The sequence below is a fragment of the Desmodus rotundus genome, chromosome Y (genome assembly GCF_022682495.2).
Source record: "Desmodus rotundus isolate HL8 chromosome Y, HLdesRot8A.1, whole genome shotgun sequence".
Taxonomy (NCBI): Eukaryota; Metazoa; Chordata; class Mammalia; order Chiroptera; family Phyllostomidae; genus Desmodus; species Desmodus rotundus.
Window position 1 is genome coordinate 5,978,342 of NC_092332.1, and position 19,792 is coordinate 5,998,133.

A 19,792-nucleotide genomic window follows, 5' to 3' on the forward strand; every position below is an offset into this window, starting at 1 on the left:
AGTACAAGTATTCTTCCCTAGTTATAAAGATTAGTGAATGGGCATCATTTCCTTTATTGTCTACGTGTGTCTCCGCCAACTCTGCCAGGAGTTGTCCCATATCTCGTTGTCCCATATCCCTCACTCTCACTAGGATAGAGAAGTTTAAAAGAAAACTTCCTTAAGACATGGGTTCTAGTTGAATTCGGTATGCATATGGGCCCTCTTTCCTCCCTGTAATATTCATCCTCCTCAGGCATTTCCAAGACTTGTTGAAGTAGCAGTTAAAGCCATACATGGGAAAATATGTGGTAAGAATTAAATAAGTGCATGTGATCTTTTGGTATGTGACTCTTACATTAAAGGCAATGCCCAGGACACCGTTTAGTAATGAATCTAAGTTCAAGAAATTGTCCGGAAGAATAATTTTGCTGACCAAATGTGACTCAGAGCAGGGCCAGAAACCAGTGACCCCTCCTGGAGAAGCAAGTATCTCTGCAGAGCACTCCAGAAAAGAATTGGGTAAGAGCAAGTAATTTGGGCACTACAGTTCCTCTAAGTCCTCTAGAACAGCTGATAAGTATAGCCTCATTGTGTGGAGTGCACTACAGATTGGCCTGGATTTATGCTGGATGGAGCTGAGACTGAAGTTGGCACAGGAGCTCTGGCCAAACCTTTTAAATTCTCTGAGCCCCTGAATGCTAATGTGTAAAGTGAAACTAAGAATACATAGCTCATATCTTGTTTGAAGGCATTAAGTTAAATCCAAAACAATGGACACATGCAATTGTCCAATAAATGCATTTGTGACGATGAGGAAGGAAGGAGGAAATTTTGATGGGAGGACACTGTGCGTTTTTAGTTCACAGGGAGACTAACACTACAGATGCCACCAACCCTGCTCACCTGCTCTTCTCCAACTTAGAGCGGAGGACAAACGATACTGACACGAAGAGGTATGGCCTACGAGAAGGAAGGGGCCATGTGTACGAAGAGGTCAGCGAGCCCCAGGATGATGACTACCTCTGTAAGTGACCCTCTCACACAATAGCATGGCATGTCTTGGTATAGTGATTTCACGTAGTCTTTTGTTCCATAAATCATTCCCTTCCCCCAGTGGAGAATTCCCTTCCACCCAGAGTAGAGAATGGAGGTTCTGTGATGTGAGTTCCTGGGCTGTCTCTGAAGCTCTTCATGGGCAAGGACATGCCCTATACCTTTCCTGATCCCTGCTCCTCTCACCTGCAGATTGTGAGAAGTGTCAGCACTTCTTCATTGACAGCTGTCCTGTGCATGGGCCCCCTACATTTATAAAAGACACTGCAGTGGACAAGGGGCATCCCAATCGCTCAGCTCTCACTCTGCCCCCTGGCTTGAGAATTGGACCATCAGGCATCCCTCACGCTGGGCTTGGAGTGTGGAATGAGGCATCTGATCTGCCGGTGGGTCTCTGCTTTGGCCCTTTTGAGGGCCAGGTCACACAAGATGAAGAGGCATCCAGGAGTGGATACGCCTGGGTGGTGAGAAGTGTTTTCCTCTTACCCTGTTCTCTGGCTTCCCACATCCCTTCTGTGGCTTGGTGGGTCCTCGCCTCCCATGCTACACATGGCTGAGGATAATATGGCTAGCACTGTGTACTGGGTGGATTTTGCATGAGCATGGGGCTCCTGTTTAAGGGTCAGAGCAGAAGTAGGGTCAAAGATGTGCAGACACAAAGGAGAGGCTTCTCCCTTTTGGGGCTCCTGCCCTCCTTGGACAGACCGACTTGGATGTGTAGATGACAAGCAAGAAAAATATCTTGTGGTCACAGGAGGCAGGTGAATCCCCAGGCGGGCTGAAAGAGCCTTAGTGTCAGTAGAGTAAAACAACTCTTTGAACCATTACCTCCCCACCAAAGGATAAAAACAAAAAGATCTTTAACTTCTTTTTCTACCCTACAGATCACCAAAGGAAGTAATTGCTGTGAGTACGTGGATGGAGAGGACAAATCCTGTTCCAACTGGATGAGGTAAGGTCTTTAGGTATCCGGGTGCCAGTGAGGACTCTCATCCCCCACCCGCCCATGTTTCTTTCCCTGTCATCATGCCTCCCTCAGTTTTCTTCCCCAATCGTCTGTTCCTCTTTGTTCTCTACACAGTACTCTTTCAAATCAAGAGGTATTTAGAGACAAGGAGGTAAAAAAAAAAAAAAAAGCGCATGTCCTGAAACTATAAATCCCTATGCCAGACAAAGTTTGGACCCTAGGGAAAACCTGCAGGAACCACGAATCCCCAGGGACACTGGACTGCACTTCTATTGACACTGACTGTGTTCCAGGTTACACACATGAGTTCATTGTTTGAACATATTACACAACTTGTATTGTCATGGAGGACTCATTGCAGACAGGCAAGAAGCAATTGCTTTTAGAAACACTTAAGTGTAGTGTTCCAAATTTTTGAGGAGTGCCCAGTGCCAATGCATCCCAGCATTTGTTCTAACTAGAACTGTGTTCTGAGGCCTGCGGAGGAACGCTCATGGGCCTCTCTCCTCAGAGGCTCCCTTTTAACTGTGGGAAGAGAGTGTAGACCGTTATTATTCTGTGTTCTTTCACTAAGACACAGAGAGATCCAAGTTGCTATGGGAACCTGGTGGGGACAAGTGAAAAGTACCCCAGGTACGGTGTGGGGGAGATTGGAGAAAGGCCTGTCAAGAGAAGATGAACTTGTGCTGGGAATCGAATGTTGTGAGCTAATGTGGAAGCAGAGCCTAGATCAAGCTCCACGTTCTGTGGTGTGAAAGAAAATTTGATTAGCGTTTAGAGAAGGCAGAGCTCACTGGACTTCATGGCCAGTCAGGCTGGAGCTTAAGTCTGCAGTTGGACTTTGGAAAATGGTACCAGGGAGGAGGGGCACTGTAAGCAGGTCTTGGAGACAGGCATTCTAACTGACGTTCTGACAGAGGCTCAGGCACTGAACAGAAGGTTACCCGGGAGTGTTGTGTCTCAGTGGGAAGCCTGAGGACCTGAAGTGTCAATGAGGTTGAGACACACGTGGTTGTGACAGGTCACTGCTATGGTTTCTTTCCCTTCATCTGCCTCAATCCCAGGTATGTGAACTGTGCCCGGCATGATGAAGAGCAGAACCTGGTGGCCTTTCAATATCACAGGCAGATATTCTACCGAACCTGCCAGGTCATCAGGCCAGGCTGTGAGCTGCTGGTCTGGTATGGGGACGAGTATGCCCAGCAGCTGGGCATCAACGGAGTCGGTAAGTGGAAGAGAGAGCTTCCACCTGGGACAAGTGGGGCACCACTGTGTTTCTTCAAAGTGGAAAAAAAAAAATAGAGGTCTGTCCTTAGAAATTGTCATGGACCAATACTGAAGTAGAGTGAAATCCTCTGTAAAGTGAGTAAGTTTTCCAGTGAGACGCTTCATCAATCAAGGGTTCAGCCCATATACCTTTCATCCTTAGGGACAATATTTATATATGTAATTTTCTTCCAATTTTTAAAACGATGCACGCACAAATATGCCAATGCCTATAGCACTGAAGGGCTTATTTGCCCTGTGCAGAAGGTTAGAACCAGCTTTGACAACAAAGAAATTTTTCTGAACATATTTTGCTGTTTCTTTTTAATGTCCTTTGTCTATCTAAATGAAATGTGTATATCTGTATGCACTGAATCATCATTTTACTTAGTTGTGCGTTGAATTGCTAATAACAGCCAAACAGGTGCTGGAGGGCTCTTGAGCTGCTGTCAGATGAAGGACGGATAACTGGGTACACGTGCTTGCATGTGCCTAATATTACACAGAGATTAGTGCTTGGAGAAAACAAATGCAGGACAAGTGCCTAGATATCATTATGAGTGCGGGCGGCTGGGGGGCGGTGCGGTGTGGCAGATGGCCAGGAAAGGGCTCTCTCGGGAGATAACACTTACCATGATACCTGTGGGCGAAGGATTGCAACAGTGGGGCCGGTTAGTGCAGGAAAGATGTGAGGTGGGGCACCGAGCTGGCTGAGGCCACTCAGGTCTCAGTCTGGACACAGAGAGTAGGAACGGTAGTCAGATGGATGCCTAGCAGCTGGAAAATGCAGTGCCTATGCTATAACCTCAGCCACTAGGGATTTTTCTGAGTGAGATGAGACAATCGTGCAGTCTTCCAGTGCAGAGTGGGGTATCTCTGTTTTAAGATTCTGTGTCGCTAATTTTTGGAAAATAAATATCAGTGGTGGACCCCCTCAGAGATTACGTCATTCCAAAGGGGCAGAGTATGGCTGTTCAGTTGGAGCTGTATGGGAGTCAGCAGGGTCAGAAGCATGTTTGGAGGAATATTTAGAAATCAGTATAACTATTTTTTTGCACTGGCCTCACAGGGAATGAAATCAGGGGTGGACACTTGGTGAGAGGTTTGCGGGAGGACATAATTTTCTTTTATGATGTTGGAAAAGAGAAAATGGAGGCCCCTTCCTCTTGGGGCCTCCAGTTACTCTCTTTAACACTACCTAGAAAATACATATATATGGGAAAGGTCACTGCAGTTCCATCCATAGAGGTTGTCAAGCGGACTCTGATGGTGCTAGAAAGTCCCTGGTCTGGGAACTTTGTAGAAAAGACAATTAATGTGGGCTTTGTGCATACCTGAAGATGAGGCAGTGCATGGGAATGAAAAGGAAAATAGACTGTGAAGGAATCCTTTGTGGGACACAGAGGCTGCATTCATTGTCAGCACAATGAGATAGATTCGTAGGGCTGTCCTTCTGTCCAGGAGACAAGTGTGTGATGCTGGCAGGCTTGTCAGCATGTGCGCTGACCACAAATTTCTCTTTCAGTACAACCAAAACCAGAGATGCACCCCTGTTCATCCTGCCCTCGGACCTTCTCCAGTAAGAAATTGCTCTGCCAACATGTGAAACGCCGTCACCCCTCTCTGATTGGCCCGGGAACATCTGCAAGAGAACACCTCCAATCAGTGGAACCCAGCTCAGGGGATCACAGTCAGCAGAAGCAAGATGCTGATACGCAGAGCTGGAATGACAAGGATGAAGGTCAAGAGGTCAAAAAGGGGGCCCAATCTTTGCTTAAAAGGATCAGACAGGGGGGACGTTCAGGAGCCTTGTTGACAACACCCACTGGACCCAAGGGGAGCTCTAGTGAGGGTGGGAGAATCGTGGAGGAAGAGCCGAACATACTGCAGAAAGTGCATCAAGAGGATTCAGGAATATTATTTGTGGGAGGAGGAGTGCCTAGAAGTGTAACTAGCAAGTATGGAGGATGTGGGCAAGGCTTCAGTGATGGGTCACAGTGGAAGAGACACCAGAATACACACTCAGGGGACAGGGCCAATGCTTGCAGGGAGTGGGGACAGGGCTTTGCAGGAATGTCAGATGTCATGACCCTCCAGAGGACTCATTCAAGGGAAGAAACCTATGTTTGCAAAGACTGTGGGATGGGATACACAGAGAAATCAGTTCTGGTGCAACACAAGAGGACCCACTCAGGGTCAAAACCCTATGTTTGCATGCAGTGTAGGCACTGTTTCTCGTCGAAGTCAGGTCTCACCTTACACCAGAAGACGCACACTGTGGAGAAGCCCTACACTTGTAGGGACTGTGGGCGAGGCTTTGCACAGAAGTCATATCTCATGAGACACCAGAAGAGACACTCTACAAGAAGTAGCCCCAATTTTTCATAGAGGTCGATACGTGATTAGCATTGAGTAGTCCCTCACGTGCCATAATACAAATGTAGCCCACACACTTCATACCGCAGCTCTGAGCAGAGTTCAGCTGAAGTGACTTGGCCCCTTACTCTCCCCAAGAGTGTCATCAGTAGACAAGGCACTTGTTAAAGAAACCCTCTGCACCCATGAAAAGAGATGTGACAGACAAACAGTTCTGCAGTCACTGTGGGAATGTCAACACCAATGTACTCCTGGTTTTTCCATCCTGTGTTCTAATAAATTCTGTTGCAACACTAACTGGAAGCCCAGATACCTCATTCTCCCTATCACTGAAGATATAGAGTTCCAGGAGGACCACAGAGAACCCATATGGTCAGCCACTGCTACTGAACTCCTGCAAAGGCCTGAGGGTGGAGTCAATCTAGTTAGGTACTGCCCAGGGAAAGGGAATGGAGGCAGACTCACCGGGAAAGGGACTTCCCTAGGGTCCCGGGTATTGGGGCTTTTGCTCCTTATTGGGCACACCCCACGCTTCCCTTGGCTTCTCCTGCATCCTGTCCTGGTGTCTTCAGAACTCTGAGACTCAGGGGTGAAGGGCAGGGAGGGATGTGTGTGTGTGTGTGTGTGTGTGTGTGTGTGTGTGCGCGCGCATGTGCCTCGACGTCAGCCAGGCCGCCTCTGGGCACCTGATCTGCTTCATTCCTTGCTTGCCTTCAGTGTCTGCAAATCGTGATTCACAGCATCCACACTGTGCTTCAGTCCTTACCATGTCTGAGTGTCAGAAATGCCCCCTCCAACTGTGTGAGCCAAAGCAAGATTCTCAACCATTCTGTGCCAGTTCTCTATTTGGTGCCGTGGCAAGGGCAACAGCAGCCTTTTGCCTTGACACTTCAAATTGAGGCAGAAGCTGTCACAAGCCTCTGGTTATAATGCTTTCAGTGGTCAAGGCTTCCTGGCCTTCAATGCTGGAAAAGGGAAGATATGGATGGGGGAGAGGGCTGGGTCCAAATTCAGTCATTGAGCAGACATCACTGGTTTCTCCACATAGATTCGGCTGCCCTGAGCAGGGTGCATGAGTTTGCAGACTTCTCTCTCTGCAGGTCACCACACTGTGCCACTGAACCTGGGCAGCCCCCTATTGTTCACAAGATACAGGCACATTGTAGTAAGTAAAACCTGTGGAAAATCCCCTTGCCCAGCCCTGGCTGAGAAATGAGCCTGGGGACAGCCTCTGTCCGAACTGTCCCAAATTCCATGAGAGGGAAGGATGGCCTTTGTGTTCCTCCCCTGGGGCCAGGCTTGTGAAGGGTGTCTATATAAACAACATAGATTTCCATAAGCGGTACCCACTGTTGCTCTCTCTTTTCCCCCTTCTATTTCTAAAGAAAGCTGTGTGTCTTGAGTTTCTTTCCTTCCCTGGGCAGTCCCCATGAGAGAACCCCCAAATTTTCATAGTACTGTGCCTTCGGCATGGGCCATGGCAGAAGGGCAGAGTCCTGGTATAACGCTGGCAGAGGGGCCAGAACTGAAATACAATAGGCTGCGTAAACCACCCCTTCCATCACTACTGGCCCTGAAACTCTCCTAACCAGCCGAGTGATTCAAGATGTGTAGAAATGTGTTCCCTCTCCCTACTTCCACAAAACACATTCCTAGCTTGGCTGCCAGCCCCCAAGATGTTCCCCAAACCCTCCTCCTGTCACTCCTGCCCTTGTGCAGACCCACCTTCACAGCACGGCTGACCTGTGTTGTGAAAGTTGTGTTGGGATCCCTAACTGAATCATAATCAGGCTCTTGTGTTTCAGCCTTGCTTGCATAGTTGGCGTGGTTCAAATAACCTAGTGCATGGAGCTGGGTGTTTACGTTCCCCTATCACACACCTGTCAGCAGCTGGACCCATATTCCTCAGGTGGAAGAAGGATGCTCCATGGAATCAGTGAGCCTGATACATGCGGGATTCCAAGTCTTTTGTCTTGTGACAGGCAGCTGAGGACACTCGCCTATCCCTGTGACACCAGCTGGCTTGAGTCTTGGTTTGAGGCACCAGGAAGCACTGCCCCCACCCAGCTCTCTTCCCTGGCTTATGTGCTCAGCCCCAGCTTCTGACACAAGGACAGTACCAGGCAGGACGCCCCTGACGTTGTTAGGGAAAGAAGGACAGAAAGCCTGGGAGCATATGGAGAGGCAGAGATGTGAGACGTCCGATGGCCACATCCCCTTCTCTCATGCCCCTGGCAGTTTCATGTTCATGAGGGACTGTGTCCCCACAGCTACAGCCGTGTCAGAAGAAGCCCTGTTTCTAGGTGAGTAAACAAATAACGTTGATATTGTTACAATTCTTGGATTGATTTTGCTGCTCATGTCACTTCATATGTAGTGCTAACATCCATAGGAAAAGGGAACATGTTGCATTTCAGATTTCCCTGCTAATTTGCATTGCCATGCTGCTTGTTGACATCTATTCCTGTCCCCTCCACGTCTTCAGGTACCACCAGGATTCAAGTCACAGCAATGGACACAGCCAGCGATGAGAACACCTACAATGTGACCACGGCTCACATCACTGGTGCCTCGGCACAACAAGATGTTCATCAACACCTGGTCACCATCAGTGTACTCTCTGGTTGAAACCAACAAGAGAGGGGAGATGTCACTGTGTGGTGTACTCAGTGTACATTTGTCCCGGCTCGTGGGCCCAGACACCAGCCAATGGAAGCAGACTCCAGGAAATCAGGACACACACCAGCCAATGAGAGCAATCACTTGGCATCTTTCTTGTGAACCTGTTGGGGCTTATTCTCTTTGGGGTTATGGCCTTTTTCATAACATTGCTCTTGCCCCACAATGTCTAGTTAAACACGTATGGCCACACTTTCCGCAGGCACCAAGGAGATTAACACACAGCACGAGTCACTGCGCAAGGCTTATCAGCCCACCCAGACCTGCCAGGCCCTACAGCCTGATCATCACAACCACAAAAAAATACAGCTCACATGCACAGACGTCTACTGAGGAGTCTTCAGAAGAGGAACACACAAGTTGTCAAAGATCAGTGTAGCTCACTGTGGATGTTCATAAAGGACAGGGAGCCTTCCAGGCATACTGGTGGGAAGACTCCACTGACATATATGTAGGACCGGGCTGCCATGTAGCCAAGGGGTGCACAGGCAAATCACCTGACAGTCCTCATACCGGTATTTGACCTTGTGAGAAATGGAGACGTGCTGTAGAGCCACGTCAGGCCAGCAATGTATCAGGTATCCTACTCTTTCTCAGGAGTCACTGAAAGTAGCACCGCTGGTCCTTCCAGGACCAAGCATTTAGAATGATCTTGGGTCACCTTGAGGAGGAGAAGCTTCAGGTTAGCCAGAGCCCATTAGTCCTCTGGCTAACAATGTACTTGGCCCTTGGGAAATGCCCTTGTCTGCACACCCTAAGCTTTACTGCAACACAGGAGTTGAAAGGAAATCTGAGGGGGTCGTCAACTGATTTTCAAGGACAACTTGTGACCACAGTCCAGGACCCCTAATAAATTCCCAGCATCTTCTGGGTTTTCACAGACCTGGACTATTACAACACCTGCAGTGTTCTCACTTGCCTGGTCTATTCCAGCGTCTGGAAACCTCTCAAACTTCTGGAGTGCACCAGCATCTGTAAAGTGCTCAACAGCCGTAGTTTCTCTGTGTCTTCACTGTTTGCTTACACCAGTACATCACAGCATCTTCAATGATCTCAAACAAACACTTGGGTAGTCACCAGTATCTTCAGTGTTCGAACACCAGGCATACCCAAGTGTCTGCCATGTTCCCTAGCAACTGGTGAATAAGCATCTTTTTGTTCTCAATCATCTTTACTCTTCCAGCATCGGCAATATTCCGCTACACCTGCAATAGTCAAGCCTTTTCTGGTTTCTCAAACACTTGAGCCTTGTCAAGGCCTGTATGTTTCAAAAACACCACGGTTTTATCCAGCATCAGAAATGTTTGAGAAAACACTTGGATTCTTCCACACAGGTTTAGATTCTAAAACTCTAAAGTCTGCCAGCATTTGCACTGCTTTGAAACAGAGGCAGTGTCCCAGCATCTTCTTCTGCTCAGATATCAGGTCTCTCTCAGTGTAGCAATGTTCTCAAATACCTGGCTGTTCCAGCATCTGCCCTGTCCTCAGACACCTGGGCTATTCCCTCATCTTCAGTGGCCTCAATCACCTGGACAAATCCAGCCCGCTCGGCAGCCCAAACACCTAAGCCATCACCGAGACTGTGATCTTATTAAACACAGGTGGATCTCAGCATCTTCAGTGCTTGAAACACTGGACTATCCAGCACCTACCTCAAACTCTGTGATTATTCACATCTCCTGCAATGTTCTCAACTCCTAAAACAATCCAGCGTCGGCAATATTCTACAACTACGTGACTATGCCAGGACTTCCGCATCGAAAACACCAAGACTATCCCAATGTCTTCATGTTCAAAGTCTGGACAATCACTACGAACACAATTGCCCCCTCATCACATCGAATAGTACAGCATTTACAGTTTCTTCCAGCAACTGGATTATCCCTGTGCTCTTTCTCTCAAATCTCGGGTACCGTCCCCTTGTTGGCAGTGTTCTCAAACACCTGGATGATTCAGCATCTTCAGTGTTGGCAAACAGCTGGGCAATTGCTGCGACTGCAGTGTTTCAAACACCTGGACTATCCCAGCTTCGACAGAGCTTTAAAACACAGGGGCTACTTCAGCCTCTGCTATGTTCTCCAATACCTGTGCTAAATCAGCATCTGCAGTGTTCTCAGCTGTGGAGGATCCCAGCACCTTCAGTGTTTCCGAAACACGAGCGCATCTCAGCATGTGCAAGATCTGAAACATCCAATCATAGCAGTGTTGGCAGTGTCTCTGCTATCTCAGAGTGTGCAATGTTCTCAAACACCTTGGCACTCACACCCTATCCAATGTTGTCAAACACATAGACTACACTGGGTCCACAGTGTTCTCAAACTCTTGGAAAATTCCCAGTGCCTGCAAAGTCTCAAAATCATGGACTCTACAGGGTCTCAAAGTTGTCAAACACCGGGGCAATCCAGCATCTTAAAGGAACTCAAACACACAAAATATTCCTGGCATCTTCGGGGTTCTCAAACACCTGCTGTATTTCAGCCTCAGCAGTGTTCTCAATCACCTGGAGGACTTCTGCGACTTTTTCTTCTCAAACACCTGAATCCTCTCTGAGCCTGTAACATGTGCAAACACCTGCAATATTTCACCACCTTCAGTGTTCTCAGATGCTTAGACTCTCCCAGCATCCGCAGTGTTTCTCAAGACCTGGACTCTTCCCAACGTATGCCAAGTGCTGAAAATGAAGACTAACTCAGCGCCTGCAATGATCTCAAACACCAAGGATGTCGCTGCATCTGCAGTTTTCCCATGCACCTGGACCAGAGGTAGCATGACTGAAGTTCACAGATGCTTGGACATCTTCAACTTTCCAGGAACCAAAACACCTGGACTATTCCAGCTTCTGCAGTGTTTTCAAAACCCAGGAGTATCCTAGTTTCACTTTGCTCCCAACACCTGCCCTCTTCCTCCCTCTATGATACTCCAAAAACACTCACAATATTCCAGCACCTTCTGAGTTCTTGTAAACATGAACTGCACCGCTATCTGTATCCTCCAAATACACCTGCACTTTTCACAGCATCTTCTGCCTTCTCGGGCACCTCATTTCTTCCAGAGTTGGCAATAGTGCCTAGATACCTAGCATATCCCTGCATCAAGCGGATCTCAAACATGTGGATGATCCCAACCCTAGCAATATTTTTCAACATCTGGAATTCCTCAGCATCTTCAGTGTTCTCAATCACCTGGCCTATGCCAGATTTTTCAGTGTTCTGAAACACTCGGACTACCCCAGCATCTTCATTGTTCTCACACACCAGTACTTGTTCTCAGCACCTGCGGTTTTCTCCAAAACAGGGACCTCCTCAGCATCTCCAGTGTTCTTCTCATGCACCTGGACTACCACGGCATCTGCTGTGCTCTCACTCACCTGTACTCTTCCAGCATCTGTAAAGTTCTCAGACTTCTGCAGCATACCAGCACCTGTAATGCTGTCACATAGCTGGAGTAGCCTGGCTGTTCAGTTATATCAAACACCTGGAATATGCCAGTGTCTGCCCTGCTCGGCAAGCTCCAGCTGTTTGACAGAGTGTCTCCTTCTCAAACATCTACTATCCCAGCAACTGCAATATTCTCAAAAACAGGTAAGATGCCATCATCTTCTCTCTTCTCAAACACCTGAATGATTAGATTTTTTTTTTCTGATAATATTCAGGGTTTTTTTTTTTTTTTTTTTTTTTTATTGTTATGCAATTACAGTTGTATGCCTTTTCTCCCCATCCCTCTACCCCACCCCAGGTGAACCCACCTCCCTCCCCCCTCTCCACCCTCCCCCTTGGTTTTGTCCATGTGTCCTTTATAGTAGTTCCTGTAATACCCTCTTCCCACTATCCCCGCCCCCACCCCCCACCCCCGCCCTGGCTATTGTTAGATTGTTCTTAACTTCAATGTCTCTGGTTATATTTTGTTTGCTTTTTTCTTCTATTGCTTATGTTCCAGTTAAAGGTGAGATCATATGGTACTTGTCCCTCACTTCCTGGCTTATTTCACTTAGCATAATGCTCTCCAGTTTCATCCATGCTGTTGCAAAGGGTATAAGCTCCTTCTTTCTCTCTGCTGCGTAGAATTCCATTGTGTAAATATACCATAGTTTTTGGATCCACTCGTTTGCTGATGGGCACTTCGGTTGCTTCCAGTACTTGGCTATTGTAAATTGTGCTGCTATGAACATTGGGGTGCACAGATTCTTTTGGATTGGTGTTTCAGTGTTCTTAGGGTATAATCCCAGCAGCGGAATTACTGGGTCAAAGGGCAGTTCCATTTTTAGTTTTCTGAGGAAATTCCATATTGTTTTCCACAGTGGCCTCACCAGTCTGCATTCCCACCAACACTGCACGAGGGTTCCCTTTTCTCCACATCCTCTCCAACATTTGTTTGTGGATTTGTTTATGTTGGCCATTCTGACTGGTGTGAGATGATACCTCATTGTGGTTTTAATTTGCATGTCTCTGATGGCTAGTGATGCTGAGCATCTTTTCATATGTCTCTGGGCCCTCTGTATGTCTTCCTTGGAGAAGTGTCTGTTCAAGTCCTTTGCCCATTTTTTAATTGGGTTGTTTGTCTTCCTGGAGTGGAGTCGAGTGAGTTCTTTATATATTTTGGAGATCAGGCCCTTGTCTGAGGTATCGTTGGCAAATATGTTTTCCCATACTGTTGGTACTCTTTGTAATTTGGTGCTGTTTTCTTTAGCCATGCAGAAGCTTTTTATTCTGATGAGGTCCCATTTGTTTATTCTTTCCTTTATGTCCCTTGCTTTAGGGGATGTGTCTGTGAGGATGTTGCTGCGTGGAATGTCTGAGATTTTCCTGCCAATGTTTTCCTCAAGGACTTTTATGGTGTTACGGCTTATATTTAAGTCTTTTATCCATCTTGAGTTTATTTTCGTGTATGGCGTAAGTTGGTGATCGAGTTTCATTTTTTTGCACGTAGCTGTCCAGATCTCCCAACACCATCTGTTGAAGAGGCTGTTTTTGCTCCATTTTATGCTCCTGCCTCCTTTGTCAAATATTAATTGATCGTATAGACTTGAGTTTATTTCTGGGCTCTCTATTCTGTTCCATTGGTCTATGTGCCTGTTTTTATGCCAGTACCAGGCTGTTTTGATTACAGTGGCCTTGTAATACAGTTTGATATCAGGTATTGTGATCCCTCCTGCTTTGTTTTTCTTTCTCAAAATTGCTGCAGCTATTCGAGGTCGTTTATGGTTCCATATGAATTTCTGCAATGTTTGTTCTATATCTGTGAAATATGTCATGGGTACTCTAATAGGGATTGCATTGAATCTATAAATTGCTTTGGGTAGTATGGCCATTTTGATAATGTTGATTCTTCCAATCCATGAACATGGTACATGCTTCCATTTGTTTGTATCTTCCTTAATTTCTTTCTTCAGTGTTGTGTAGTTTTCTGAGTACAGGTCTTTTACCTCCTTGGTTAGGTTTATTCCTAGGTACTTTATTTTTCTTGTTGCTATATCGAATGGGATTTTTTTCCTGATTTCTGTTTCTGCAGTTTCGTTGCTGGTGTACAGGAATGCCTTTGATTTCTGAGTATTGACTCTGTATCCAGCTGTTTTGCCAAATTCATTTATTAGGTCGAGTAGTTTTTGAGTGGAGTCTATAGGGTTTTCCATGTACACTATCATGTCGTCCGCAAACAGTGACAGTTTCATTTCCTCCTTTCCAATTTGGATGCCTTTTATTGCTTTTTCTTGTCTGATTGCTGTGGCTAGGACTTCCAATACTATGTTGAATAGGAGTGGTGAGAGAGGGCATCCTTGTCTAGTTCCTGATCTTAGTGGGAAAGCTCTAAGTTTTTGTCCATTGAGTGTGATGTTGGCTGTAGGTCTCTCATATATGGCCTTAATTATGTTGAGGACTGCTCCCTTTATTCCCACTTTGCTGAGTGTTTTTATCAGAAATGGGTGCTGTATCTTATCAAATGCTTTTTCCGCATCTATTGATATGATCATGTGATTTTTGTCTTTGCTGTTGTTGATGTGATGTATTATGTTTATTGATTTGCGAATATTGTACCATCCTTGCATCCCTGGGATGAATCCCACTTGGTCATGTTGGATGATCTTTTTAATATATTGCTGGATGCGGTTTGCTAATATTTTGTTGAGAATTTTAGCGTCTATGTTCATCAGCGATATTGGCCTGAAGTTTTCTTTCTTCGTTGTGTCTTTATCTGGTTTTGGGATTAGGATGATGTTGGCTTCATAAAAAGAGTTTGGGAGTCTTCCATCAGTTTGGATTTTTTCGAATAGTCTGTGAAGGATAGGGGTTAGTTCTTCCTTAAATGCTTTGTAGAAATCTCCTGTGAAACCATCTGGTCCAGGGCTTTTGTGTGATGGGAGTTTCTTGATGACTTCTTCAATTTCCTTTGCTGATATTGGTCTGTTCAGGATTTCTACTTCTTCTTCATTCAGTTTTGGAAGATTATATTTTTCTAGGAATGTGTCCATTTCATCTAGGTTTTCAAATTTCTTAGCATACAGGTCTTCATAGTAATTTCTTACGATCCTTTGTATTTCTGTGGTATCAGTTGTAATCTCTCCACTTTCATTTCTAATTCTGTTTATTTGGATCCTCTCTCTTTTTTTCTTGATGAGCCTACTTAAAGGCTTGTCGATTTTGTTTATCTTTTCAAAGAACCAGCTCCTGGATTCATTGATCCTTACAATTGTGCTTTTAGTCTCTATGTCATTTAGTTCTGCTCTGATCTTGGTTATTTCCTTCCTTCTGCTTGCTCTGGGCTGTCTTTGTTGTTGTTCCTCCAGTTCTTGTAGGCGTAGGGTTAGGTTGTTTGTGTGAACTGTTTCTAACTTCTTAAGGTAGGCCTGTATTGCTATGAACTTCCCTCTCAGGACTGCCTTTGCTGTGTCCCATAGGTTTTGGGTTGTTGTGAGTTCGTTTTCATTTGTTTCCAGGAAGTTTTTGATTTCTTCCCTAATCTCATTCTTGACCCATTCATTGTTTAATAGCATGCTATTCAGTCTCCATGCTTTTGAGTGTTTTGGGTTTTTACCCTTGGGGTTGGTTTCTAGTTTCAGACCCTTGTGGTCAGAGAAGATGCTTGATATGATTTCAATTTTCTTGAATTTGTTGAGGCTTGCTTTGTGTCCTATCATGTGGTCTATCTTTGAAAAAGTTCCATGGACACTTGAAAAGAATGTGTATTTTGCTTCTTTGGGATGAAAAGCTCTGTATATATCAGTTAAGTCCATTTCCTCTAAGGTATTGTTAAGTGACACAATATCTTTGTTGATCTTTTGTTTGGAAGACCTGTCCATTTTTGATAGTGGGGTGTTAAAATCCCCTACTATAATTGTGTTGCTGTCAATATCTTTCTTGAAATCCTCCAAGATTTTCTTTATGTATTTGGGTGCTCCTATGTTGGGTGCATATATATTTACAATGTTTATGTCTTCTTGGTGGATTCTTCCTTTGAGTATTATGAAGTGACCTTCTGGGTCTCTCTTTATGGCCCTTCTTTGGAAGTCTATTTTGTCAGATATGAGTATTGCTACCCCTGCTTTTTTTTCCTGTCCATTTGCTTGGAAGATTTGTTTCCAGCCCTTCACTTTCAGTCTGTGTAAGTCTTTTGTCCTGAGATGGGTTTCTTGTAGGCAGCATATGTGTGGGTCATGTTTTCTTATCCATTCAGCTGTTCTATGTCTTTTGATTGGAGCATTTAATCCATTTACGTTTAAGGTTATTATCGATAGGTAGTTATTCATTGCCATTATTTCCTACCTGTGTTCCTCTGTCTTTCTCTTTTCCTTCCTTTCCTTAAAGCAGTCCCTTTAGCATCTCTTGCAGAGCTGGTTTGGTGGAGCTGTATTCTTTTAGACTTCTTTTGTCTGGGAAACTCTTTATTTGGTCTTCTATCTTGATTGAGAGCCTTGCTGGGTAAAGTAGTCTTGGTTGCAGGCCTCTGGTTCTCAGTACTTGGAATATTTTTTGCCATTCTCTTCTGGCTTGGAGCGTTTCCATTGAGAAGTCAGTTGCTAACCTTATTGGGGCTCCCTTGTATGTTACTTCCTTTTTCTCCCTTGCTGCCTTTAAGATCCTCTCTTTGTCTTGGAAATTTGCCATTTTAATTATGATGTGTCTTGCAGTGGGTCTCTTTGGGTTCCTCTTGTTTGGGACTCTCTGTGATTCCTGGATTTGGGTGACTTTTTCTCTTCTCAGATTAGGGAAATTTTCCATCATTACTTTTTCAAACAGGTTTTCTATCCCTTGCTCTTCTTCTTCTCCTTCTGGTATTCCTATTATACGGATATTGTTACGTTTCATGTTGTCCTGCATTTCCCTTATTGCCTCTTCATTCTTTCTGAGCCTCTTTTCCTTTTCTTGCTCCTTCTGGGTGTTTTTTTCTACTTTGTCCTCCAGCTCGCTGATCCGATCCTCTGCTTCGTCAAGTCTGCTTTTAATTCCTTCTACTGTGTTCTTCAATTCAGAAATTGTATTCTTCATTTCCTCTTGGCTCTTGTTGATATTTTCTATTTCCTTTTTCATGTTGATATAGTTTGCAGTGAGTTCATTGTAGTTTCCTTGTAGTTTCTGGTAGTTCTCTTTGAGCTCAGAGAGCTCAGTGAGCTTCCTGATGACCATTGCTTTGAACTCAGTATCTGATAGTTGACTTGCCTCTTTTTCGGTTAGTATTCTTTCTGAGGCTTCCTCCTTTCCTTTCATTTGGGAATTGTTTCTTTGTCTTCCCATTGTTTGTGAGGCTCTTCTTGTTGCCTCTGCGTCTTAAATTGCTTTGTTCTGACTCCCTGGATTTATGATATGAACTTCTATGGTAGAATGCCAATGGGATTCGGTGGTGCTGTCTCCTTACTCTCCTGTGCTCACTGGTCTTGAGCTGACGTTTATGTGTTTAACACGGTCTAACTCTAGTCTTTTCAGCACTCCAGGTTTTGTTGTCTCACCTGTGGGAAAAAGAGAAAGGGGGGGCAAAAGAAAAGAAAAAAAAAAAAACCACACACACACACAAAACAAACCAAAACAAAGATGGGAAGGAGGGAAAAAGGAAATAGGGAAGGAGGAAAGGAAGGAAGGAGGGAAGAAGGAATAAAGAAAGATCGGAGGCAAGATAAGAAGGAATTTTAGCAAAAATTAAAACATAGAAATAGATAAAAGAAGGCAGGAAGAAGACATAAAAATGGTAAAGGATGGGAGGAAGAAGGAATGAAAAAAAAGAAAAAAAGAGAGAGGAAGAAGGAATTCAGGGGGAAAGGAAAAAAAAGAAAAAGGATAAAAAAAAAAAAATCTTCTGTTGGCTTTAAACCGGTCAGGTTATTTCTGCTGGAGTCCTGTCTGTGCAACTGGAGGGGGTGGTTGGAAGGATTAGTTTCACTTTTCTCTCTTCCTGGGTCACACTCTTCGCTGTTTTGTAGGTGTGGTCACTGGCAGTCAATCAGTCTGTTGATCAGCCAATCCAGCCGCTTTGGCTTGTGACGCGTGCGTGCGCAGCAGGGGAATCCAGCTGCTTTGGGTCTGTGACGTTATTTTGTGCCCTGAGCGCGCAGCCGGCGGACCAATCGAGCCGCCAGGGCTTGGAACGCTGGCGCTCAGGTGGCGGATTCAGCCGCCTTGGGGTTAGGACACTCGCCAGCAGCTTTGTATTTGGAAAACAGGCACCCAGCCGGCCCTGTGCTTGGTGAGCGCGCGCAGCCCGCTGAGCCACAGGCTCTGTGCTTGGGGGCCCGATCCAGCTGCCCGGGGCTTGAGTCTCTCGGGCGGGCGGGGCTGCCCTGGGACTGAATCACGCGGCACTGGGTTCCGAGGTTTTGGGCCTGTGGGTGGAGCAGCTAGTCTCTGCTCCAAATTATCTCGGAGGTTTCAGGTGTGGGCGCCCCTCCGGGGTTTCAAGTGTGGGTCCCGTTCGCTAATCTGCTCGCGCGCGCGACCGGACCTCAGGTGAGCGTAGCAGTCCAGGGGTGGAGGGGGAGCGGCGCCAGGGGCCTCGGCTACTACCGAGAGTTCTCTAATTAGCCCCTGAGTGTCTCTATTTTCTTTTTCTTTTTGAGAAATTCCTCCTTTTCAAGCCCCCCTGGTCTAATCAAGCACCTGGCTGCTCACAGCGCAAACTGGCCCTCTCCCAAGACTCCTGCAGGAGCCCCTGCGCCAGGGCTGGCGCCTCTGCCGCCCTTGTACCGCGCGGTCCTGGGTCCCGTGGACCTTATTGTCCTTCAGCACTCTTCTTACCGTCAGATCTTTCAGTGTCCTCTATCTTTGGTCTCTGATCTTCGTATATGCTGGAATACTGTTGGCTGTTCGCTCTGCTCCTCAGATCAGCTAGGTATTTCCCTGGCGTTGAGGAGAAGTGGACTCCGCTCCCACCTATGTTGCCGCCATCTTCGGTACTTCGGGTTTTTTTTTTTTAAAGAAAATAGTGACTTAGAGAAAAAAAGGGAGCGCATTTCCTGATCCAGAAGGACATCAATTTACAGTCTGAATTGGAGCTTTCTGTTCATTACACACGTGGGCACAACTGCACCATTTTTTCTTTATTGACAGTAAAGAACACCACCTCCGTTTGTCAACAACTCTCTCCCTCCAAAGTCTGTTTCCCCATTTATGTTGTGTCCCACACCCCTCCCCCTGGGAGGGCTCTGCTTCAACTAACCCCTCTTGTTGGGCAAGAATGGTGTTTCAGGAAGTGTCTGGATAGCACAATTTTGCCTAGTTTTCATACAAATGTGAATGTGCAGTGTGATTAATATTCTTAGGGCTCATGAAAGCTGTCCAGTTTCCTGAATTTGTGGAGAAAATGAACACCCCAAGGTCACGACTGCAGGATGTCAATGTCCTCTCAGCCTTCTGCTCCTGTGGAAGGAGTTTTGAAATCATGGAGATGGTGTTAGGTACAGGGATCCAGGATTTCTGGGGAGGAGAGCTGGCATGGGACACTGAGTGGTGGTTCTTAGGCAGGATCATGGACATTGACCACAGTACCCTATCCTAATTATTTTTGATTTTGTAGCTTTTTCCACACATCATGCCTTCCAATGAGTGCCCTCAAGAGGTCTCAGAATCTGGGGTTGATAATGGAAGGTCATGGTGCAGGAAATCAAGCCATTTCTGCAGGTCACCATGTTGGTGACCGGGTTGCCAAGCTCACTGGGATGGAAATCTACAGTGTTTACATATGCACTCTTCACAAGCCTGGCACCAGGAGAGGCACACAAAGGTCACTATTCCAGGTCATGGGGTTTGGGTGTCCCTCTTTTGTCAACCCACCAAAGCAAAAACAGGGGCCATCGTGCTTAGGTCTTCCTCATGCAGGAAAGGATATGACAGCATCCTTCACTCGCTGTTTTTGTCTTCTCTTTGTATTCAGGTCATTTCTGTTCCTAAGAACATCTTGAGTTCAGAGCTCTGTCAGAACCCTTGCTTACAGAGAGATAGATGTTTACCCTGTTCTAACTGTGAGTTCTCTGGCCTCCCGCACTGCTGC

The 19,792-nt window shown here is 46.0% G+C and overlaps 1 protein-coding gene across 1 annotated transcript; it reads left to right on the top strand.

Annotated features, from left to right (window-relative positions):
* Positions 1–347: 347 nt before the first annotated feature.
* On the top strand, positions 348–8,272 carry LOC139440616 (histone-lysine N-methyltransferase PRDM9-like). The gene is made up of 9 exons (XM_071220443.1): positions 348–501; positions 905–1,006; positions 1,228–1,499; positions 1,920–1,987; positions 3,067–3,260; positions 4,794–5,257; positions 5,426–5,636; positions 7,915–7,947; positions 8,130–8,272. Exons 1-9 carry the CDS (start codon positions 348–350, stop codon positions 8,270–8,272), a joined length of 1,641 nt encoding a protein of 546 aa, XP_071076544.1.
* The last annotated feature ends 11,520 nt before the right edge of the window (positions 8,273–19,792 follow it).

Coding starts and splice junctions, on each gene's coding strand:
- LOC139440616 (XM_071220443.1), top strand. CDS start 348: ATGCCCAGGACACCGTTTAGTAATGAATCTAAGTTCAAGAAATTGTCC. Junction 1,988..3,066: donor TCCTGTTCCAACTGGATGAG/GTAAGGTCTTTA, acceptor CCTCAATCCCAG/GTATGTGAACTGTGCCCGGC. Junction 3,261..4,793: donor AGAGCTTCCACCTGGGACAA/GTGGGGCACCAC, acceptor TTTCTCTTTCAG/TACAACCAAAACCAGAGATG.